The 24,906-nt window shown below is 41.9% G+C and overlaps 1 protein-coding gene across 2 annotated transcripts in view; it reads left to right on the forward strand.

Annotated features, from left to right (window-relative positions):
- Positions 1-24,906, forward strand: part of LOC117440261 (semaphorin-4B-like) — a 60,629-nt gene that overhangs the window by 28,042 nt on the left and 7,681 nt on the right. For both annotated transcript variants that reach the window (XM_034076569.2, XM_034076562.2), the window contains exons 3-12: positions 11,749-11,909; positions 13,041-13,103; positions 13,696-13,794; positions 16,496-16,607; positions 17,037-17,153; positions 17,424-17,581; positions 22,797-22,978; positions 23,350-23,500; positions 23,983-24,193; positions 24,384-24,499. In XM_034076569.2, coding sequence (XP_033932460.1) covers positions 11,749-11,909; positions 13,041-13,103; positions 13,696-13,794; positions 16,496-16,607; positions 17,037-17,153; positions 17,424-17,581; positions 22,797-22,978; positions 23,350-23,500; positions 23,983-24,193; positions 24,384-24,499 — 1,370 coding nt within the window. The remainder of the gene's footprint in view (positions 1-11,748; positions 11,910-13,040; positions 13,104-13,695; positions 13,795-16,495; positions 16,608-17,036; positions 17,154-17,423; positions 17,582-22,796; positions 22,979-23,349; positions 23,501-23,982; positions 24,194-24,383; positions 24,500-24,906) is intronic.

Below are 24,906 nucleotides of genomic sequence, written 5' to 3' on the forward strand. Positions count from 1 at the left end.
GCTGGTTGGCAGCCTCCGTGATTCCTTCTTTTTAGCACATGAACTGTATTGTATGTCGCCCTGATTCTGGTTCCTCTTAAATCAACAGTTTGACATTTTGGGAAATATGATTATTTGCATTTATGCCAAAAGTAAGATGAGATTATAGATACCACTCTGATGTCTGTGTGTTAAATATGAAACCACAGACAGCAGCTTAGTTTAGAATTAAGACTAGCTGTAGATTTCGATTTACCATACAGACATGAGAGCGTGTTTCCCAAGTATTCCTTTATTAATCAGCTACATTTACTCCAGTGTTGTTTAGATATATAGTTCCTCTGATACATTAGAAATCACCCTATTTTATGTATTCCTCTAATCAGGTGTCTTTGTGTAATTTGGGGTAGAGATAACCTTTTTAATATCCTTTATTTGCTGCATGCCTTTTTTCTTCCATCAAACTGGGTGGATTTAGAACAATCTGCATTAATAATCCCTAAGGTTAATTCATAACTTACTCTGATTTCAATCATATTTAATTAACAGTTGTATAGTAATTGACATGGTTACCTGGAAGAGAAAAGGCATTGCACACAACGAAGCCTGATTTCAAACCTCAGCATAACAATAGGCCTCCTCTGTCAGTCAGTATCAACACGGTATGTATGTAATGTACTGAAGGTATAACAAAGGAAATATCCAGACAATAAGTCCGAGTACTTTCATACTGGATGCGAGCAAAGAAGCAAACCAACGCCCCTTTTTCCGGCATAGCTACCCAGCATGCTGTGTATGCTCCGTGGACCCTGTGTCCTTTCTCGTTTACGTTTGGTTCATGTTTGGAGAATATTGTGCGCTTTCTCTCATGCATGCTAATCCGGTGACCTTGGCAGTGTGTGGGTTTGCAGTGCAGAAACAGAGGAGGGGCAGCCAGAGGGGGGGGGTCAGTCAAAATGCTCGTGACATGCTCCGATGCCCACCTAAAACCCTGCAGAGGACACGCCCCCTGATCCTGAAAGAAAGGCGGTCTGTGGCTTCCAGCAGAGGTGGCACTCACAAGTGCCTGCGTGTAATGCCATAACAGGCGCAACAATGGAGCATAATTACAACACATCAATTCCATCTGTTTCAGAAGCTTTAAGGGCTTCATCACTTGCACGCTCCAGGGAATGTACAGAAAAGTTCAGTCTACGCAGATTTCCATCAGGAGCATTTGATTTGAAGACAATGGCGAGCAGCGAGGAGTAACAGTGTACCGTTAATGAGGATAGGCAGAGAGGAATGTGAGGTGAAAAGAGTCATGTGTTCTATATTGGATTGCTGGGACGCAGTATAGATTTTGTAGGAGACTGAAACATGGTTTGCTTTATCACTGACCTCTGCATCACTGATGTTCATAGTTGTACAGTTACTGTGACACACAAAACTCACCATTTCACGATTTAACTTTTCATGGTGAGATGAGGCATGCAGGATTTATATGGATTCTGGGCTGCTCGCTGTAAATCATTCTAGACAAGTCGCACAACATAACATTTTGCTATATGACACACAAACAAATGCTTTTTGTCACATTTCAGTGTCCACTTTGCTGTCAACAAAGCATCTTCTTTTTGGTATAAAACTCGGCATAAAGAAGCCTTGAAGCCGCTTTTAAGGGGATATCTGGACGGATTGGATAGCTATACAATCTTAAAACAAGCTAAGGGTCATTAGGGTAAATAAACCCTAATGGCAATTCAAAATGGTTGAAATCTAATAATTTGAACCACTTCTTGTGGTGGAAAAAGCTGTAACTTTAATTTGCTTTGTATTGAAAAAGTAATAATTCAGGAGAATCAGGACTAAGGAGAATTACAAGCTGGCTAATATTAAAGGTGGGGTAGGTAAGAAAGGAGAAACCAGCTCGAGATCGCTAGAATTTGAAAATACACAACCAGAGAAAATCTGCCCCTTCCTTACAGAGCCCGCCTCCTCCAACACACGAACGTGCACATGACCAATAAGGGCACGAGATAAGTTTGTGCACAGATGGAAGGCTGACAGGCAGGAAGGCCATCCAGTTACTTTAGCCGGGCCGGCTCAGATGATTGGTCGTGCTTTTTGAAGCGCCACGGCTTCCACAGATGACATTTTTTTTAATGTATTTATTGTAAAAGCATTTAAGATATTCATTGCTATCGGGATGTTAAGAGCATTCCATGGAATATAACAAGTGTTTCTGAAGTGAATTACCTACCCCACCTTTAAGTTTTATTTAACCAATTTTCCGTCAGAATAATGACAAGAAACTACACTATATGGTATTGTTTGTAAAACTGATTTGCATCAAAATAAAACATGATATTGTATTGCCATTGCCAATATATTACACCATTACAAAGTAAATAGCATTACAGTGCTCTTTAAAAATAATCATGTGCTCAGGAAACACTTCAGGTTTTCTGAGTTGAGGCAGAACTGAAATGGTTAAACGCAGTCGTCTCATGTATCTTTCATTAAAAGTCAGAACTTTCCTGATTCAGTTCCAGTATGTTAATGCACTCCACATGCCTTTTATTCCTACTTGTGGCTGTATGTAAAAAGAGAGAGAGAGGTACGTGTCCCAGTGAGGCCCGGCTGAATATACTGTAGGTTATATAGACCCCGCTGAAGGATCCTGTTACACTGTCCCACTTTATACAAATCCTTTATTTAATTGTTTTTTCATTTGACTTGTTCAGTGTACCATGCAGCAGGTATCATGTGTTCCTGATAGGGAGCGTTGTCCTTATCAATATGAATGGCACCTGTTGCAGGGATACAGTTGAATTGTTTTCAAACTATGTCAGGGCAGAGAGACTCCTGAGAGACACCATCTGGAGGCTAACAGTGCAGGTGTGAAGGTCCTGATCTCACCAGGAAATAGATATGTGTGTGTGTGTGTGTGTGTGTGTGTGTGTGTGTGTGTGTGTGTGTGTGGTGTGTGTGTGTGTGTGTGTGTGTGTGTGTGTGTGTGTGTGTGTGTGTGTGTGTGTGTGTGTGTGTGTGTGTGTGTGTGTGTGTGTGTGTGTGTGTGTGTGTGTGTGTGTGTGTGTGTGTGTGTGTGTGTGTGTGTGTGTGTGTGTGTGTGTGTGTGTGTGTGTGTGTGTGTGTGTGTGTGTGTGTGTGTGTGACAAATGTGCTTGATCGTTCCTACTCTTTATCAATTTACTTCATGGTAGATGAGTGGAGAGCAGGAGCCTCTGCCACACACACACACACACACACACACACACACACACACACACACACACACACACACACACACACACACACACACACACACACACACACACTGTGGTATCACTTAAAGGCCTCCTCCAACACATGCAGGTCCGGAGTGAGAGCACTTAGTAACTGCACACAGCTCAAGAGGTGCCTTGACATTTGTGCAAACTAGAAAACAGCAGAGTGGTTCGCGGGCATGTGTGAGCCAGCTGGATGTGACTGTTTGCAGCACCAACAGAAAAGCCTTTCTACTTTTCCTTAAAGTCTTCTTGGCTGAGTCATATCATGTTGTTCATCAAGTGTGTGTGTGTGTGTGTGTGTGTGTGTGTGTGTGTGTGTGTGTGTGTGTGTGTGTGTGTGTGTGTGTGTGTGTGTGTGTGTGTGTGTGTGTGTGTGTGTGTGTGTGTGTGGTGTGTGTGTGTGTGTGTGTGTGTGTGTGTGTGTGTGTGTGTGTGTGTGTGTGTGTGTGTGTGTGTGTGTGTGTGTGTGTGTGTGTGTGTGTGTGTGTGTGTGTGTGTGTGTGTGTGTGTGTGTGTGTGTGTGTGTGTGTGTGTGTGTGTGTGTGTGTGTGTGTGTGTGTGTGTGTGATGCTGGAGCAAACACTCTGCGTGGGCTTTGACAGAAACACAACTTCTCTAATACACTTTCCTAGATGCATCTCTGACGATTGATCGTCGTCAGGGCAACGCATGGCGTTCTTGGGGCTGCTCCTCAATCAAAACAATCTGTGTAGGATATGTTGAGTTTAGCAGTCACTTAATACAGCTTTGTATTTTTGCACATTCAAACCCTGGATTGCACATTTCCTCTGAATCCCTCGTGCGTGTGAATGCAATTTGAATCCAACGTGGTAATGGGGGATCCTGCCACACACAATGAAAACTATTTAGAGGTATTAAATGGATTTGGCTCAGAAAAAGGGACTATAAAATGGGTTTGTGTTCACGGATTGAATTTTTAACCCAAACCCTATTAACACAATAATTGTATTGATAGTTTTTGTTAGTAAAGGCAACAATTAAAGCCTTTTTTAATACTTTTCAAAATCTCCTTCTCTCTGTATCATAATCCTGTGACATCCACTGCCTTTAGGGAGAGGGTAGTGGGAGGATGGAGAGAACAAGAGGTTGAAGAAGCATCCCACACATGACAAGCACAGGCATGTCTATTTGGTGTGAGAAAATTACAACAACTATGTGTCCCTCTGTGTGTTTCAGCCTGTGTTTGAATAACCGCATCGTGAGTGTCTCTCTCGGTCTCACCAAGCTAACAGCCAGGATTTTCTGAGCTCTCAGCCGCCATACACCACTGTGCGCCATCGCTCCGCTGCTCTGAGTGTTGGGTGGGTGCCTGCCAATCCAGAGTGCATCAGGATGACACTTAAGAGCCAATAATTACAGAGCAGGGCATTATGTCAGCGCTCATCGTTCTTTGCTTTTAGAGGTATGCAGCATTTAATAGACCAGCATCATCCTACACCCTTTCTTCAGAGGGTAGCTGGTGCATTTTCCAGTTTGTTTAAGGGTTGTACAGCACACACACACATGTTCCATCAAATATTCGGTCATTACACAGCCCTGATTTTGAGCCTGCACATGTGGCACCATTTACACCCTGTTGCTGCGTAATCCTCTCCACACAGCAAACACTGGACGTGCACACGGTCAGCCTCTGGTTATTATCTGCAAGGTGCAGCTGTCTCTCAGCACGATGGGTACACACTCGCACCCAAGTAAGAACATAGTACACAGCATATAGAGTACACACAAAGTTGCAGCACAGCCACATCATCATTCCCGGTGATAACAAACAACACATCTGTGAGCCTTATTGGCTCTACAGAAACACTCGTTCTCAGACTGATTCAGTGCCGTCAGCTTTTATTTGCAGTCCAGTAAAGTGTGATTTTCTCTGCTCTACTTTCTCCACATCTGTTTGTATCGGGTTGTATAGATGTGTACACACTACTTGGCATGTTTACCCTTTCAAATTTAAAATAATCTACTCATGTATCCCAAAGTATTGCTTTCAAAAATCAGAAATACATATTTTTCCTCTTATTTTTCCCAGAACTATTGAGAAGAATCTGAATAGTTTTAGCTTTAGTTGTCGTGTGATTGAGATATATAACTATAACTCACCTTCAATCTGGCTTTTAAAGTGTGAACGTTTTTGTATTATAACTATATATATTTATTTGTTCTTTTCTTTTCACTATATCTGTAAAGCGTCTTTGAGCACCTGTAAAAGCGCTAACAAAATAAATCTATTATTATATACCGTCTGCTTTTGCTTAAATATAAAGAAACTAGATGTTACTTGCTTGTGGTGCTTAAAACGGCAAAAATATTGATAGCAGATTCATAACGGCAATGTCTCTTTCCAGAAATCATGAACCGCTCTCTTAAAATAGTCCTTGTTGTAAGTAGGACGTTTTTTATTTCTACCAAACTACACCAAATACAAAACTGTGCACAAACCTGTGATCCATTTTAAGGGGTTTAGTGTCCCTTTTTAAGAAGGTAAGGACACATTTAAAGTTTCTCCTCTAAGCCAGTGTGTCCGCCCATCAGGGGCGTGTGTCCTCTAACTGCAGACAAACAGTGTTCCTGTGCTGACTTGGCTCGCATACTATAGCAGCTCCTGTTGCCAATAGTCACCGGCGATTGAATAACCATCACTCTGCCCAAATATCACGAGGATCAGTACTGCGATGACCTTGAGGCGACTCCTGTCAGGAGCTCCCGCGCCGCTATCAGCTCTATTGTCAAATCACCTCAAACGGAGAGCCTTGAAGCTGAGCGCTGTTGTGTCGCTTCGCCTTGCAGAGGGCAGAGATGGATAGTGTTTTATTTATTTATTTTGGATACATGTGTGTCGTGAATGTAAGATAAGCAGAGCTCGGTGTGAGATGAGTATCAGCTCGGCTCTCTTCTCCTTTGGGTTTTCTCTGCCTGACTGCAACAAACCCCTTTGTCCCCGTTGCCCCCTTGCCTTGTGACTTGGCTCACGCTGCTTTAGTAAATCTGGGGCATGTTTACAGTCGGGCTTTTGGGAGTGTCTTGGCAGGCGAACTATATGCCTACCAGGCAGCCAATCAATCGCCCCGCCCTTGGAGTACTATTAAACTTTAGAAAAATGGGATGATGCTGCTCAGTTTCCTCTGAAATATGACGCCTGCCAAAGTGCGGGCATGTATTTTATTTCTCAGACACTCTCTGTCTGCAGGCTGGCACCCTGTGATGATATCTTAGTTACCTCAATGGGGAGCAGGCACACACTGAACACTGTGATGTGAATGAAGCGATTCAGAGGAAGTCTTAATTGATATCTCTGTGCTATTTTGGTGGTCTGGTCACTGAAAGAGTTAGCTATTTGATTCTTTAAGTCAAAGATATGATGCTATTTGGAGAAAGTTGTATTAATGTGTCTGGAACATGAATTATGGAATGATTCATGAGTGTTTTCCCTGAAGAGCAGTCATTTCATATCACTTAAATTCACTTTATTATGTTTATTCTGTGGAAATCTAGATGAGAAAAATGGTATACAACTCATGAGCTACAGCTAGCTTAGCTTAGCATTAAGACGGGGAACACGTTGGAGTGAGGAGAGAACTAGAATTTCTTTATCCAAATTGAACACAATTTGGGTACGTAAACATCTGTAAAGATCCCAAATTAAGATAAGATAACTAATTTAGCTTTTTTTGCTTTTTGCGGGGTATATCAGAGTCCTGCACGGGTCTGATTTTCAAGACCCGCTCCCGCCCCGCACCCGCGACGTGCAATACCGAAGCCGCCCCGCTACCCGCACATATTGCCAATTAGTTCCGCAACCCGACCCGTCGGCACAAGATCCGCAACCCGACCGAACCCGCGTATATATGAGCAGTGAAAACGTGCAATTATTAACACATGCAGTTGCATATTTGTCTCAAAAAGCGTGGGATGTTGGTTATTTCCTCCATCTAGGAACCAAAAGCCTCCCAGACGTTGGATTTTGCTCTTGAGGAAGTGTTATTGAAAATGCTGTATTCTCCATAGAGAGCATCACCTCAGCCGTTTCGAATGTGGCGCGCACAGCAGCAGATTGATGCGCTGCAGAGGTTATGATTATGTGCGGGGGAGAGGTCTGGGGATTTAAACATTGAACTAAATTATTATTATTTTAATATATTTATTATGCAATACCCGCGACCCGACCCGCATCATCTTTGTTTTACCCAGAACCGAACCCGGAAAAAAGCGTTTGAAAAAATACCACCCGCGAATCACCTTTTTTGCGGGTCACCCGATGCAGGACTCTGGGGTAGCCTATATACAAATCTATGTCTTTCTTGTGTGTCTGTCTGAACCTATATGAGTTGCATTAACATTAGCAACTTTCGGTAGTGAAGAACAAGTATGGGTTTGCCCTCGTATCTCCATTTTAATTCAACAAGTGTGCATCTGTTTCTTGTGTGTGCACAGATTTAGTCTGATTCTCTCACAAACATTTTCTTTGATCACAGAACAGTTGCTCACTGAAATCCTCCGTGGGATGATTTGTTCCTGCCATCTTTACCTCAACTCGAAAAAGAAGAATTGAATGAATACACTGCTACAATTCAATCTCAGGGAGAGAAGATGTATTCCCTTCCTAAATGTTGCGAGTGTTGCATGCAGGGGTTTATCATCCATCTGGAAATTGTCCTCCAACGATGCATCTTTTCATCTGTACCAATGCGTTTGGATAGTTTGCCAATTGACTTTGCAGCTTGTAAAGTTATTTTTGTAGTAAAGAATTGAGGCATAAATACACAGTTTGACTTTAAAGAACCTGCTGGACTAACTAATTCAACATGTTAACACTGGCAATAAAGCAGCCATTTTGATGGACGGAGTGATGTGATGAGCATTAGCCGAGGTTAAGGGCCCCGCTTTGGTGACAGCCAACTGATTAAACATGTGGGTGATGAATGGCCTTGGTGCCTGGCTGTGAAATGGCCTGCAGATGCCCGGCATTCTGCTGCAAGCATGTTAAAACACACAGATCTGCATTGGAAGTGCTACAAATCTCCCCAAAAAACCCACAGTGGAGGAAAAAGAGAGAAAGAGTTGCGTTTCTGTTTAAAATAATCAGAGCTTTACACAACCCAAGTTTGTTACTGGCTTTACCTTCTGCTCTTATTGAGAAATCCATCCCAGAGTTCTTTGAAAAATAATATTTTCCTCCCTTGTCTGCATGTTTTTCTCATCGGTCAACATCTCAATCCAATCTTCCTGGACACAACAACTCCCACTAGGGCTGCTCGATTATGGCAAAAATCATAATCTCGATTATTTGGGTCAATAATTGATATCACGATTATTAAAAACGATTATCCATTTACTTTGAAAACATCCATTTATTGGAGAAAAAAATGTGAACAGTATGTTTTTAACAGTTGATTACCCTGAACCTTAAGTATAATTCAACTCAAAAAAAAAAAATGAAAAAAAAAGTAATAATACAAAAAAAAAAATCGTTTTATTTCGATTACGTTTGTTCTCGCAATCGTTGCAAGCCATAATCGTAATTGCGATTTAAAATACGATTAATTGAGCAGCCCTAACTCCCACTTCATACCCCAACCTTAATTCCCATCCGCGCGCACACACACACACACACACACACACACACACACATACCATGTATACATCACTTCAGGGGACATTACATTGACTTACATGCATTTCCTGGAGACTTATCCTAACCTTAACCAACACATGCCTAACACTAAACCTTAACCTAACCAAGTCTTCGCCCTAAAATTAATGATTATCCAATTTGTCCCCATAAGGGAGGCGAGTCCCCACACGTGACTGTGTAGACAGATTTAGGTCCCCACAAGTATAGTAATGCCAGGCCACACACACACACACACACACACACACACACACACACACACACACACACACACACACACACACACACACACACACACACACACACACACACACACACACACACACACACACTGCTAAGTAGCCCCAGACTGCTCTCTGAGTTAAAGTTTCATAAGTTTGCTCTCCTCTGCTCGTTATTCCATTGTCTGTCTAAGAGGATGTCACTGTGATTTATGTCAGAGAGTTTTAATATGCGGAGGGAAGGCTGTTTTTGGTCGCGATGAATGGTTTAAACTCAGGGGAGCCGTGACAGTCGAGCTATGATATGTCCCCCTGTTGAGAGGAGGGATGGCTCTCCTTTGTCTGCCATCGGCGGGGTCCGCTGGGACTCCGAAAAGCTCCCTTTATGAGCATTTAGAACATTTGTAACAGACTTAATTTGACTTGAAATAAAACCAGCTTCCCCAAGTAAGAAAGTGTGTATGTTTTCCTGTCCTGCATGACAATAGAAAGAAAGTCTTTTTAAATTGTGAATCCCCTCCCTGGATTTGAATGTCCTCTCTTCATTGACTCCAGATGTCACAACGTTTTAAACAGAATGAGGGCTGTTGATCTGGAAAGGGCCTGAGACTTGATGTTGGACAGGAAGGGGCTGTGCAGCTGGCCTCCACTCCCATAAGGGGAAAACAATCATGTGCCAAAGTGCCTGCAGCATTATAAGAACCATTTGTTTGTGAGCATATTGTAAAGTTTAACTTGTGTGTTGTAAATGTTTATTGCAGTGTACTGGCTCTATTTGCATTACGCACCACCTGGAGTGCTGGAGATGAACGTGCTGCTGGTGACTTCTTCTTACACTCCAAAGTATCTCAATTTGAATGCAGTGTGCTCGTTCGACACGAGGAAAAGGCTGTAAATGGTTTAACAGCGGCAAATATTAGTGTTGACGACTCCCAGCGATTTGGCTTGGAGAGCACATCCAGTCTGTTTAATATGTTAGGAATGAGAGGCAATAGATAAACATTTACAAAGCTGGTCAAGAAAACTGCAGAGGTTAAGAAGTTTGTAAGCAACGGACTCACAAATATCTGATTGCACATGTCCGATGTCTTTGATGACCTCTGACAGATGTTGTCTTGTTGTTAGATATCAAGTGATAACATCCACATGGTCACAGACAGGATCTCAATGCTTCAAGGACTTGTACAAAAATACAATCTGGACTTCCTGTTGCCTGTATTTTGGGTCATTTGAGCAAATGCAGTTGTTTCTGTAAGGATGTCAATGCTTCAAGGTCTTAAGAAAATTCAATCTTGACTTCCGACTTGCCTTTTTATTTTGGGTCATTTGAGCACATTAAGTTGAACGGAAAAGTGGCCAATTGTCAGTGCTATTGCCTGTTACAAAAATCACTCCAAACTCCACTTATCCAGTCAACAGTCGTAAACAAAACACATGCTGCTGGAAGCCACTGTCGAGGATCCTGACATGTCGGTGATTCCGAGGTAAACGCTCTATAAAAAGTGTACATTTAATCTCTATTTAAAGCTGCAGGAAAGGGAGCGACGTTGGAAAAAGGTAACTGATTTGACTCGTGGCCCGCTGCTAAATGGATCCATTTGAAGAGCGGCAGAATGAAGGAGATTTGGATTGGTGTTAAGTGGAAGAAGCTTTTTTACTCTGCTGCCAGGTCTGAGCACTGTAAAGAGAGGAAGTGTACACGTGGCTCACTGGTGTGACAGGTTCTCATGGGGCTACTGTAGCTGCCGCTGTGCGATGAACGGAGAGGACAGGAGTGAGGGGTGCAGAAATGACAACATGATTAGTGGATTTCCCCCTTTGTATTCAAATTGATTTGACTTCACCACTCTGTGTTGTGCTGCAGTTGGACTTAACGCGATGTCTTGTCCACTTGTTTTCTGTGAGGCTTTGAAGAAGATTTTCTAGTTGAAGTAAAACATGCGAGACTATTTTTGTGGTATTTTGTTGAGTTATAATGCAGTTTGTAAGTTGTTTTTTTCCTAGATTCAACACGGACCACAACTTCAGCGCATAACTTGTAATCTTTTACATTTATATATTAATTTGAATCATTTTTTTTTAATTATGTGTGGCCTTTTTACAAAGAGACAAATGGGTTTCACTGATTACATGGTTAATCCATCATCAGACACATAGACTAACATATTAATATACAATGCTCTCATTTTGTTTTTTGAAATCACTGCATTGGACAAAATGGTGTACTTTTATGTAGATGTTTTAATTATGTGTACTTTATTTAAATAAGGTGCTCTTTTTCTAGCTTTAAAATGAATGTAGGCCAGACCAAGCAGATTACCTTTTTTGTTGTTGTGTTTTGTCTGGTTATACGATGTGTGTCAGGTATTTTGTTTTATAACAGCAAGAAAAAGTTTTTCCCAACATGCATTTCAAATAATTGGCATGTGACATGGAAATAATTGTTTATCTCCGTGCAGAAGGAAAAAACAACTTGACATTGTGAGCAGATTTGTAATTGGGACCTATTTCAGTGTGTTCTTGTTCTTAAGCATGCGAATGTGTTCTGTTCCCGCGTGTTCCTCTCCGTTCTGTCCTGATTTGTGATGATAAGCTCCGCTGTGTGTTTGTTCCTGCTGTTTACCAGATGCAAAAGAGAGGTCGGCCAAGAGATTCTCCGTGGACGGCGTTTTCAATTACACCTCCCTGCTGCTCAGCCAGGAGGACGACATGCTTTACGTCGGAGCGAGGGAGGCGCTGTTCGCCCTCAGCCTGTCGGACATCAGCAAGGCCAAGCTGCAGAAGAACGTGAGTTTATAGAAATGCAGAGTAGAGTAGGAGAGGAAAAAATGCGATGTAAAGATAAAGTTGGCTTGGAGATAATTTACTCATGGTTAAAATGGCATTTCATGTGCTGTTGCACATCTGGTTTGCGATCCCTTTACCCACGTCATCCCCTCTATCTCTTATTTTGTAAAGGCTGAACTAGCCAAATCATCTTTAAAAAAGAGCATTTCAGGATCGATTTAGTTTAATCTATTATTAATCTTGTTTATAAATTCAAAATATGCAAGGGATAATGTGTAACGTTTGACTTAATCCTACTTATTATTACACAACCACATACTAAATAAACCAACGGCTTAAAGGCAGGGTAGGTAAGAATGGAGAAACCAGCTCGAGTGCACTAGAATTTGAAAGTACGCAACCGAAAAAAATCTGCCCCTTCCTTCAGACTTCCTTACAGAGCCCCTCCTCCAACACACACGGACGCGCACATGTAAGGCTGACAGGCAGGTAGGCCATCCAGTTATCTGTTCCAGGCCGGGGCAGATAATTGGACGTGCTTTTTACAGCGCCACGGCTTCCACAGATGAAATATTTGTATATATTTATTGTCAAAGCATTTAATATATTCATTGCTATCGGGATGTTAAGAGCATTCCATGGAATATAACAAAAAGTGTTTCTGAAGTGAATTACCTACCCCACCTTTAATCCCAATCATAATTGAAAAGTATGTTATTGACTCAAAAGATATCTTACTGCTTCCGCTAAGAAAAAATTGTCAGTTTTCTGATGCATAAAAACGAATGTTTGTTGTCCAAAGCTGACGTTTAATCGACCAAACTTCTCACTGCCGATTGATAGGCTCATAATCCCTTGATCCTCCTTAGCATCGGTCGTGTTATGCCTAGCAGCGATGTGTTAGCGAGTATAAACAACTTCTGAAATGTCCAAATAGATCGAGTATTCAACTTAGCCATGTAATAATTTGAGTTAAATAGCAGCTTTCTTCACTTCACATTTTGTTTATTTCTATACCGCACAGTTCTGTGTATACATTTGATATTAGAGAAAGAATCCTCCTCAGTAGAAACAGCAGGGCTCCTTGCATTTGCCATTACTTATTCAGTGTTTCTTCTTTTTCATCTTCAGCTGACGTGGGGCACTCCTGCTGGAAAAAGAGAGGAGTGCAGCTTCAAAGGGAAGGACCTGGAGGTGAGAGGCATCTTTTACTACTCCAGGAAAACGCTCAATAATGAAACACCCCGGGAAGAGAGCTGTATAATGACAATAACTAGAGCATGGGTTCTCTTGTACCGGGTGTTTGTTCTGTGTGAATCCTTTCACTCGAGTCGTGAGAAGATAACATCGGCATTGAGTTATGTGTCGACAAACCTTTCCACCAGTTACAAATAGATTCATCAAGTGTGCACGCTCGCCGGGGAATTGCTCTTTTCCCGTGCACTGCTACTTTCTCTCTGTCTGCCTGTTACCTTGTTGTCATGCCAGCTGCTGTATCCCTAGGCGACAAACCTTGGAAATCTTTACACTGCAGTATACAACTCTCGTCTGTGTATTACAGAGAAAAGCCCACCAGGCGTACTGCATGTGAAGTCTTCCCCACAGCGTTTGAGGAAAAGAGGAGATGTTTCAAACTATTTCTTTTTGGTCTAATAGATTTACTTACGATGCCAGCTTCAGTATCTCAGGCTCAGATTTGAAGGAGCTCTAATAAAAACACATTAAACGGTTAGAATATCTCGTGGACTCATGGACCTCACACTCTCTCTATTTGTTCCCCATCCAGACTGATTGCTTCAATTACATCAAAATCCTCCTGCGGCTGAACAGCACTCATCTCTACGTGTGTGGCACTTACGCCTTCAGCCCAATCTGCGCCTACATAGTAAGTAACAACCTTTCAGTCTACCTTTTTCACCTACAGGATTTAATGTTCCTCCTGTTATCAGGCCTTCAATTCCTCTCCTCTCATTTCTGAATTTAGATGTATTGTTTGTGTGTTCTGGTTGAATCGAGCTCTTTTCATCCACCGTGTCAGTATTGGATTTGCGGTTATCCGTCCGTAACCAAACGCTTCTGAGGCACTTTAGCCAGACAAGTCAGCAGGGGGTACACGGGCTGTGTGGTTTCCAGCAGGAGAGCTGTTTATCTAGCGAAGGAGTACATCTGGAGTGATGGTTACCAGCAGGGACAACGGATGACATTGATTTCAGTGATAGGGAGGCCATCCAGTTTGGTGACATCCTGGCTCTTAAAACTGTTCAGAATCTCCGCTTTGACGTCTGAGGGAAAGACAAACACCAGACAGACTGGAGATCACTTGGCCCTGAACTCTGATTCCGTGTGTGTGTGTGTGTGTGTGTGTGTGTGTGTGTGTGTGTGTGTGTGTGTGTGTGTGTGTGTGTGTGTGTGTGGTGTGTGTGTGTGGTGTGTGGTGTGTGTGTGTGTGTGTGTGTGTGTGTGTGTGTGTGTGTGTGTGTGTGTGTGTGTGTGTGTGTGTGTGTGTGTGTGTGTGTGTGTGTGTGTGTGTGTGTGTGTGTGTGTGTGTGTGTGTGTGTGTGTGTGTGTGTGTGTGTGTGTGTGTGTGTGTGTGTGTGTGTTTGTGTGTGTGTGTGTGTGTGTGTGTGTGTGTGTGTGTGTGTGTGTGTGTGTGTGTGTGTGTGTGTGTGTGTGTGTGTGTGTGTGTGTGTGTGTGTGTGTGTGTGTGCACAAGCCACTGAACTGAAGCCAAGAAGATACATTACACAATCGGATGACAGACATGTATTAAAAAAAAACCTGGCTATAAAACAACTCCATAACGATTAAGCATGGGAAGATTTTCCAGGAAACGGAGGCACTCGACACTGTCCGTCCGATTTGATTTGATTAAATGGAACAAGGTATTGCTATTACTGCAAATTGAACACGTAATCTTTTCTATGTAAATGCGATATTCACCTTCTCATATGCACGTTGAGTGCTTTATTGCTCACTGTAATAGTTCCTCTTCTCTGTACTGGCTGTAAGTAGATACCTTCTGTGAGCAATTTCAATTTAAGTGATGGGGAACGATTAATATACGTTCTAATTTTGTGCAGAAATGCATTCAATCTGGCTGAGTCTGAATACAGACAGTTGTTGAGCACCAAATCCCCACCTTGTATGGTTTGAACAAATGGGAATCTACCATTTCATTTTTAGGATTGTTTTTTCAAGACTTGTCACATATTTTAGATTTTAAACTCTTAAACGGTCTTTAAACAATTGGCTAATCAGTCGAAGAAAAGGAAAATAATTATAATAATAATCGATACATTTGTATAGTTAAGTGTCATGCTTCTCACATTTGAGAATGTGCTGCCATTCTTTTCTTTAAGTTATCTTTGGGTTGTAGACTGTTGGTCGGAGAAACGAGTATTTTGAAGACGTCACCCACACATAATGCAACATGATGACTCTCCCTGCCCTGCTCGGTAACATGTTCAAACTTCCTGCCTTCTGTTTGTTACTCAGACTCCCTTAAAAAGCCAAACCCTGAGATTACGCAATTCATGTCATATTTTCTCAGACTTTTTTCCTCAAAGCTCCCCAGAGCCAAAGAAGACATTATACAGCTGTTCCCAGAGACTGAATAATGACCTATATAATGACATATACACTTGAAAAAACCATATTGTATGTGTATTAACCTCAGGCACCTAAAATAATGTTCTATGGAGTTGTAATTAACACTAAATCTCAGTTTTTATTATCTGTAAAGTCCTATCATGATTAAAGTGTGTTTGCGGTGTTAATCAAATAAACCTGCCTGAATACAGAAAAAAAAGTACTTTGAAAGGCATGTTAAAGGATAAAGTGTATTTGCTTAATCTCAACAAATTAAAATACTAAAGCTAACTGAACTTAAATCTGTCCCTTAATGATGATCTGCTTATCCACTCAGCCCAAAGTCTATTTGTCCTAGTTTATGACATAAATCTTTAAAAACAGGTCACACATTATATCATACAAATGTTTTCAGAGGCTTAGTTAATTCCTGCAACAGCTGGTTGGAAGCATTACATAATGTATACCCGAGTTTGAGGAGTTCTGGGACTTTTTTGGAGCAAAGGATTACACATTAATACACATTATTTAGCATTTATGGGAACAGCATTATGTATGTGTCGTTGATTCACAAACAACTACAGTAGCTGTGTTCGAAGTGATAGTAATCAGTGAAGCCTAATGATGTTTTTTAACAGCAGCTCGAAAGCATTGATGAATAGGATAAATCGGGTTTTGGCTAACCAGGAAATGGGATCAATTCAATGTTGCCAATTTAAAAAAAAAAAAAAAAAAAACAGATCCTTTCATATCAGATCAACAAGGATGTATAAATATGCCATACCCTCTATCTACTGTATGCATAACATAGTTTCCTGTCACTAACAGTATCCTAAATCCTGATGTTATTCAAAGTGACTGAACTCCCTGAAAGTCTGTTCGCGGCGTATATTGTAATGAAGAAGTGCAGGGAAAGAGCCCGAGCTGGCTTTTTACTGTAAGTAGACTTTAATTGGACTGTGCCTGAGGGACATTTTCTGTTTGTGTCTTGTCTCCAGAACACGTCAACGTTCACGCTGGAGAGAGACGAAGTGGGCGAGGTCGTGATGGAGGACGGGCGCAGCCGCTGCCCCTTTAATCCAGAGTACAAATCCACCGCCATCATTGTTGGTATGAAGTCACACACACATTTTTCTACATTTGTGTCACTTTAAACTTTTGCCGTGCGACAAACAAGGTATTATTATGGGCTGTTTCCCAAGCTACTGTAAACTACCACTTTGATGCAGTAATGAGTCCTTGTGTGCCTGCTAATGTTGTTTGTCCGCGCTGGTTCTTCTCATAAATAGCCGGACACCAACAGGCGTTTGTGTTCAACTTCTTTGACGAGCAATTAGCGAATAATCGAGCTGCATATGAGAAGAAATTATTTCTGTAATCCCTCCCTTAGACCGCTCTCACTTTGCTCCAAGCTATTACTGACTTCATCCTTTGAGAAGCCCCCAGCGCACCAATTCTTTGTAATTCATTATGTGTAATTAAAAGCAACATCAAGTTCTTAATTTAAAGTCTTGCAATCCTTTCCTTTTTTTCTTCCAGATGGTGAGTTGTACACCGGTACTGTCAGCAACTTCCAAGGGAACGAGCCTGTCATTTACAAGAGTTTGGGCCAGGGAACCGCTCTGAAGACGGAGAACTCTTTAAAATGGCTGCAAGGTAAACTCCCATCAGATGGCAGACTGGCAGATCTTCCATTATGTCCCCAACAGAGCAGATAAGCTCCAGAAAGTAGCGATCATTAGCGAGGCGCAGTGGCTAATGCATGCAGACTGAGAGGCCCTATCAGTCGCAGCACATGGACTTCAAAACAGCCCAAGTGTCCACAGCTCTCTGAATACATTTTGAGCGATACTAAAGCGTAGAGAGATTGTTTTCCTAGCGTGGATGATAACACGCGTTTCTTTTGTCTTTATCTATTTTTAAAAGATCCCGTCTTTGTCGGGTCGGCTTACATCGAGGAGAGTCAGCCGGTAGGCAACCCCGTAGGAGATGACGACAAGATTTACTTCTTCTTCAGTGAGGCGGGGAAGGAATTCGACTTCTTTGACAACACCATTGTGTCGCGGATTGCTCGCGTGTGTAAGGTAAGACACCTGGGGCCATTAAATAAGACAACCTCGCAAAAATAACAGGCACAGTGCGGGCCTCATGCTTCCTCTCTCTAATCCCGGTACAATTACCTCCAAACAAGAAGGGGCGCTCCCATGTCGGAGCACGTTTGGTCACATTTAGCCCGTGTAGATGCAGTGGAAAATATGTCACGGGTGCGCTAAAACCTTTTCTTTTTGACTGTGCAAACATGTTTTCAACAGATTTCCCCTTTCCTGAATCACCCTCTCCTCCTCAACACACCACCCTCCCTTTTCCTCTGCAGTGTTCCCCCTCTCCTTCCCTCACAATGTCAGCTGCACTCGTCCACTCCTCCAGCTCTTTGCCTTTCTCCACCAGCGCTTTGAGCTTTGCAGGCATTATTAGTATTCAAGGGTGCTTCGCAGCAATATGAAATGCTTTTTCCACTCTACTATATGGCCTGTTTTTGTTGCAGGAACTGTAGAACCTGCAGAATTCACTCGCATCATTTAAACTGCTGACGTCACCCCCTTCCTCCTCCTCTTCCTCTACAAGAGTTTAGTTTTGTTCGATCATCCTGAATAATCAGCAGCAGACTTTATCCCTTTTCACCTGAGATTAGGGCTGCTCAATTAATCGTATTTTAATCGCAATTACGATTATGGCTGGCAACGATTACGAAAACAAACGTAATCGAAATAAAACGATTATTTTTTTCTTATTACTTTTTTTTTTTCAGTTGAATTATACTTAAAGTTCAGGGTAATCAACTGTTAAAAACATACTGTTCACATTTTTTTTTCTCCAATAAATGGATGTTTTCAAAGTAAATGGATAATCGTTTTTAATAATCCTGATATCAATTATTGACCCAAATAATCGAGATTATGATTTTTGCCATAATCGAGCAGCCCTACCTGAGATCAGATCAATTAAACGTCCGCCCGCTATAAATGCACTCCGCATCCGTCCCTGACTGATGCCTCTTGTTCGTGGAGGCAGTGATGCGAGTAATCACGGGGGCAGCATGTAATCTTAAGTGACAGTTTAATGACTTAGTCCTGCAGAACTCTGGCACTCGGAGCTGCGACACCTCTCTCAGCCGGCAGAGCTCCTCCTGGGTTCTATATCTGGAAATCATTGACAGAAAGCCCCCAGACTGTGGCAACTTGCTGCAATAGAGACGGAAGAATGGCTTTCTCTGCGATATAAAGCGCCTTTATTTCTCTGGAATGCAGCAGCACTCGTTCCCCTAACAGGAATCTTTTCAGACGCCGTTCAGTGACAATACAGTAGGGAAGCAGGTGGTTTAATCACCACTTTACTCGGGTAATTCTTACGAACATGAACAAATCTTTGAGATGAGGCTTAGGACTTCCAACTGCTGTCCACTTCCTACTAAGATAAATGCTCTTGTAGTTTGTAATGATGTGCAAATGAACGCCTTGCAAATGTTGTTCTCCAACAGCCTTTTCTATGCATGCAAGCAACCGATATCATAGAACTGCTGCTGGTTTTAAGATAGACTTAAGAAGGACTAATTTTCCAGGGATTTGGGGTATATTAAGACTCAAAGGACAAGTGTCACAAATTGTAACCATGGAAACATTGCTTGTAATTTAAATATAGCTTGTGGGTTGGATAACTTCTTAGGCTTTTAATAAGTCAGTTCTTATTTTTGTGAAACACGCATTACACTAGATATTTTTTAAATCTGACACTGTGCTACCCCCCTCAGGCAAAAGTCACAATAACTCACGCTCAACATGGAACTACAGTTCCCATGATGCTTTTGGGGATGTTAACAGCTCTTATGCTATGAGCTAAAACTAAGCCCCGTGTATAACATTTGGTACCATTTTGGTACCATTTAATTTAGGTTGAAAATAGTGCATCAGCAGTTTCTGTTTGCAACATACCTTTGGAGGTACAGAAAGCTATAACTGGATAACTTTGATATTAAAGGAAACTTAAAATAACAGGATGATTTTCAGGCAAATTCTGGGGTTGTAAGAGGCATCTTTTAACGATTCTTAGGGTGATTTATAGATGCTTGTGTGTGATGGGCATCAGCGATAAAGACATCCTCTAGATATGTAAGTCACACTAAACTCAAAAATATGCATATCATGTCTGTGTTTTTAGATCTCACTGAGTTATATGACTCACAGAACGAGATGCAAATTGCTCCAATCAGGCTCCAAGGGTTTTAAAGCACTGTAATTGCCTTTAAGAGCTGCTGCAGATCTTATTGGTGAGCGAGACAAATCAGCGACCAGCTACAGTAACTCATTTCCTGTTGTTTTCAGAACAGCCGCATGCACCTGCCACATCTCAGTGTCTTTTCCTCCCATCAGACCAGTATTAAAGCCTCACATGCTTTTGAGAAACCCGCCCTATTGCTGCTGGCTCACATCCCCATCTATTAACATATTCATCTTGTTTTTTCTCTCAGAATAGTGTCTCATATCTGAACACACACCATTAGTAGAACACACTCTTGCAGACTGACGGAAAGCATGCTCTCTGTGTACATACCCTAAGGCCAAAAATGTTAATGTGCTTTTATTTTGATATCTGTAATATTTTGAATATGTTCATCTTGCCAGACGTTTTAAAGAAGCCATGTTTCTCTCGTGAGATATCAAAGGTATGTCAGTTTTCTCCTGCTGGCCTCACTACTGTTTAACTTGGGTTTTCCGAGTAATTCTGCTTCCGAAGTAGTTTTTTCTCCCCCTCTTTCCTATCTGTCCCCCTCCCTTCTTCTGCTCCCTCTTTCTTTTGTTTATTCAGGTGTGCACACTGACTGTGGAAAGCAGGCAGATTATCAACGCAGTGTGGCACTACTTTCTTTACCTTCTTTTCATCTATAAGGAATCTGTAATGTTTAAATAAAATAAAATTTAAGAGGGGTGTAATCCAGAACAAAATAGTGAGTGTGTTTTTGTAGAGAAGCTATCGGGGGTGTGGTCGATGCGATTGAGAGTAGCTGCGCAGAGGACAGCTGAGAGCAGGAATGTGGTCTCCTCATTATGAGGAAGGGCTACGACCACAGACTAGTAATTGGCTCTCAGACCGTGCATCTATCGGCCCCACGAGCTTTCACCTCAGCGTTGAGAAGCAACATTTTTTATGTGTAACAACACAGAGGAGAAAGCAGAGAGAGTTATAGTTTTAGCATGTTTTTCATTTCCTCACGGGTCATTCACTTCTGTGCCGTCATGAAGGAGTTGTTTCGCAGGCTCGTGCTCATGATATTTTGGATTTTGAGGCAGGAAAATGTCTCATCGTTTTAGTTTTCAGTGGTGTGAGATGTACTCGGCTATTTCACTTAAGTAAAAGTAGAAATACTACTAATACTGTAAAAAATACTCTGTTACAAGTAAAAGGCCCATTTGAAATCTGAAGTAAAACTACAAAAGCATTGGTATGGAAATATACTTAAGTAAAAGTACTTATTGTGCGAGATGTCCCATTTTAGATGAATATGAAAAAAAAGTGATGCCTTTTTTGATGCCTTAAAGGTCCCCTATTATACTGTTTTTGATTTCTTTATTATAGGTCTCTATACAGATATATACAAAACAGGTCTCTGAAGATCATTGCAGCATTACCCATAATCCCCTCTGTTTCAGCCCTGTTTCAAAAGTACTGATTCTCTGTCTTTTACTTTAGATGAAAATAAGGAGCCCCTCCCCACGCCCCTCTGAGAGATATTTGGTTACAAAGAACACATAAGTGCTCTAGGGGGATATTCAGGTGATAAGGGGGGGGGGGGGGGGGGTTACCTTGGTTGGTGATTGGCTAATGGTTACACAAGCCAAAGAAATCGTTCATAAAGTGGCCAAAATCAGGTTTTTATAGAAATGGATCAGGACAAAAAGAGAGATTCTTTTTTCCTGAAACTTTCAGAATCTCTTTCCACCGAGGGGAAACATGTTGATGAAGAAGAGACATGAACAAGTGCATTTTGCATAATAGGTCCCCTTTAATGTGTTCATCACAGCTGGTAAAGGTGGAGCTAATTTAAGTACTTTACATACTAGTGCTCGATATCTCTAACCTATAGTTATACTGTATATCATAGTTTATTTATTAGTTTGTATTTCGTTTTAGCCAATAAGCTGAATCTTTAAACTAACTAGTAACTAATGTTGTCAAATATATGTAGTGGAGTAAAAAGTACAACATTGGAGAAGTATAAAGTATCGTCAAGCAAAGTACAAGTACTCCAAAATCGTACTTAAATACAATACTTGAGTAAATGTACTTCACTTCATTACACCACTGATAGTTTGAGTCGTCTCCTCACGGGTCATCCACTCCTGCTGTTATAAGGAGTTGTTTTTAAGCTCCTTCTGGTGGTGTTTTGGATCTGAGGCAGGAAACTGTCTTGAGATTGGGCGAGACCACTTGTTTTGGTCATGCTCTTCCACCTCCTCCTCCTCCCGTGTTTTTCAGCTTGCGAGCTGTACTTGGGAGGAATTTCTTTCGGTGTGTGTTTACAGATCTTTGATAATTGCCAGTCCTAGCAGAGCAGTCTGATAACTGTTTATCTTTATCTTTAGTGACGGCTTAAAAGGAGTGAATGCCTCCTCTGTTTCTCGGAGGAGAAGAGAGGAGAGAACCACTGATGCTGATTTCAAAGCTGTAATTAATAACTAACCAATGTTTGTTTTCCATTTCACCACCTCCTCTACTTCAGAGAGCAACCAATATGATGTGCCGAGGCATCCTCTTTTCATTTAAGCTTTTATTTCCCACATTTTATATGGGGGAAATGTCTTTTTGTAGTTTGGTACGAATGCTCCGCGCAACACCACAGGAAAGGATTGAAATACGAGCTGCATTAAAAGTCCTGGTTTTTATTTGTCCGGTTTATTTCCCCAAAAAGGGTCATTGCTGCCCCAATATCACTTTCTGATCACAACAGCACCATCTGCAGCAAAGACGAGGGATTGCATCTGCAGGTCTTTTCTAACGCTTCTAACTGCTAGATAAATACACCATATCTAATCCTGCTCCACTAAAACATAAGAAGTTTGCTTATTGACAGATTTCTTTGGGATGTTTAAGTCTAGCTTAAGTACGTATGAGAAGAGTTCAAGACACTCGAATGTTTCATCATCAATCTGCTGAATGGAGAAAGTGTCTCACCTTAAAACTACGCCTTCTTTTTTTTTTTAACAAAGTCTTCTACATGCTATAACACACTTGATCTGTCTGCAGGGTGATCGAGGCGGCGAGCGCGTGCTGCAGAAGAAGTGGACGACCTTCCTGAAGGCCCAGCTCCTCTGCTCCCTCCCGGACGACGGCTTCCCCTTCAACATCATCCAGGACATGTTTGTCCTGAAGCCCATGGGAGACAGCTGGGAGAGCACCGTCTTCTATGGCGTCTTCACCTCCCAGTGGTAAGAAACGAGAGGAGGATCACTTAACGTTGACATACACGTGATGAATCGGAGTTGTGGAGCTGTCACCGTTTATGTTTATACACAAACACACACCATCCTGAGCCAGATTTTATTTAATATCTGCACGGAAACTTGGCTAGTTGCCTTTTTCTAACTTGGCTCCTCTGAATTTCGAGCAGCTGTAAGAAGCTCAAACACAAGCCCATGCAACCCCAATGTCTAATTAATGTATCAACAAAATAAAGGTTGCAATACGGGAATCATTCAAGTGCCCACTCTCCACACAGAAGCTGCCAGGTAAAGAATGACAACTGCAGAAAGGAGGGACTCGGTGAATAAAAAGGGTTGCATGTCTTGTGTTGTCACAGGTATAAAGGAGCATCAGGCAGCTCGGCAGTGTGTGCTTTCACCATGGCCCAGGTGGAGAGAGCCTTCAGCGGGCGCTACCGAGAGGTCAACAGGGAGACGCAGCAGTGGTACACCTACAACCATCCAGTGCCAGAACCACGGCCCGGGGCGGTGAGTGGAGCACCAACTACCCTGTGATAAACATGCAATTCAGCTTATTGTGGTTCAGTCTGTGCATCAGATTCTATTGAGTCACATGTTTACCGTGTCAAATATCTATTTTGTTATCACATTTACAAAAAATGTATGCTGCGGTCTCCGACAAAGCATTTCTGGTTGTTACCGAGGGCTGTTTTTGGGTTGATTTAAAGCAGATGTTCTCCTTTCATTTTCCAAATCTGCTTTCTTGCTGACAGTTAACTCTTCAGTCCCTGGGGAAAAACAAATGCCTAAAAGCTTAAAACTAGTAGATATTTGCTTAGAAAAACATGTTTACATCTATTCTTTGTTTCCAATGATACCTCACTCCAATCTTAATGTACTTCTCAAGTAAAACCAGACACCATCTTGTCTCGTGATTTATACTTCTAGGTCTGCTGGGATAAGCAGTAAACCTGGAAGTCATATTTCATTTCTAATTTACTCCGTTACAGTGTGTAACCAACCACGCCAGGCAAATGGGTATCCAGTCGTCCTTGCACATGCCCGACAAAGTACTAAACTTCGTCAAGGACCATTTCCTGATGGACAGTGTGATCCGCAGCGCCCCCCTGCTGCTGAAGCGCAACGTCCGCTACACACAGATCGCCGTGCACAAGATCCAAGGCATGGAGAGGGCCTACGACGTGCTCTTCATCGGAACAGGTGCGGCTCATTACACAACTACTTATTTATTATTTGTGGGTCTTTCTTTAAATCATCAAAAAGAAAAATAACATTACAAGGTATTCCCCCAGTATGCTCAGACTTAAACTGTGATTTCACAACAGTAGAAATGGCTTCCTTCCCCTGCCTCCAGTATAAGTCTCTTCCACTTGTCCCCTGTGTCGCGCAGATGATGGAAAGCTCCATAAAGCCATCAATGCCAACGATAAAATGCACATCATCGAGGAGATGATTCTGTTTCCTGAGCCTCAGCCTGTGCAACACATCGAACTTGATCCTCAGAGGGTAAATCTCACCTCCTAATACTCATCTATAATCATTGTTGTCATACTGGTTTGTGTCAGTTCATTTTTAATGTGTACCTTTTCTATACGTAAACTCTCAAGTAATACAATTGCGGAGCAGCTGGATTTACCGGAGCTGGCTACAGGATTTTTCTTTCCACAGCGGCCGGTCCGTTGAGTTTTCCTGGAAGCTGTAGCGAGCTCTTAGTTTCTGATCCTCCCTGGCTTTTTCCCGGAGCTGCATTTCATTACCTTCCTCTCTTTTATTACATAATGGCCTCTCCCGGGGCGGCCAAACGGAAATCTTATCTAAGATTATGTCATTCTAATATAGTCCAAGATACTTTTGTGAGTATATTCTTAGCTCCAAATAGGGATATGAGGGACAGACGTAATCCTAATCTAATG

The sequence above is a fragment of the Pseudochaenichthys georgianus genome, chromosome 3, assembly GCF_902827115.2.
Source record: "Pseudochaenichthys georgianus chromosome 3, fPseGeo1.2, whole genome shotgun sequence".
NCBI classification, from domain to species: domain Eukaryota; kingdom Metazoa; phylum Chordata; class Actinopteri; order Perciformes; family Channichthyidae; genus Pseudochaenichthys; species Pseudochaenichthys georgianus.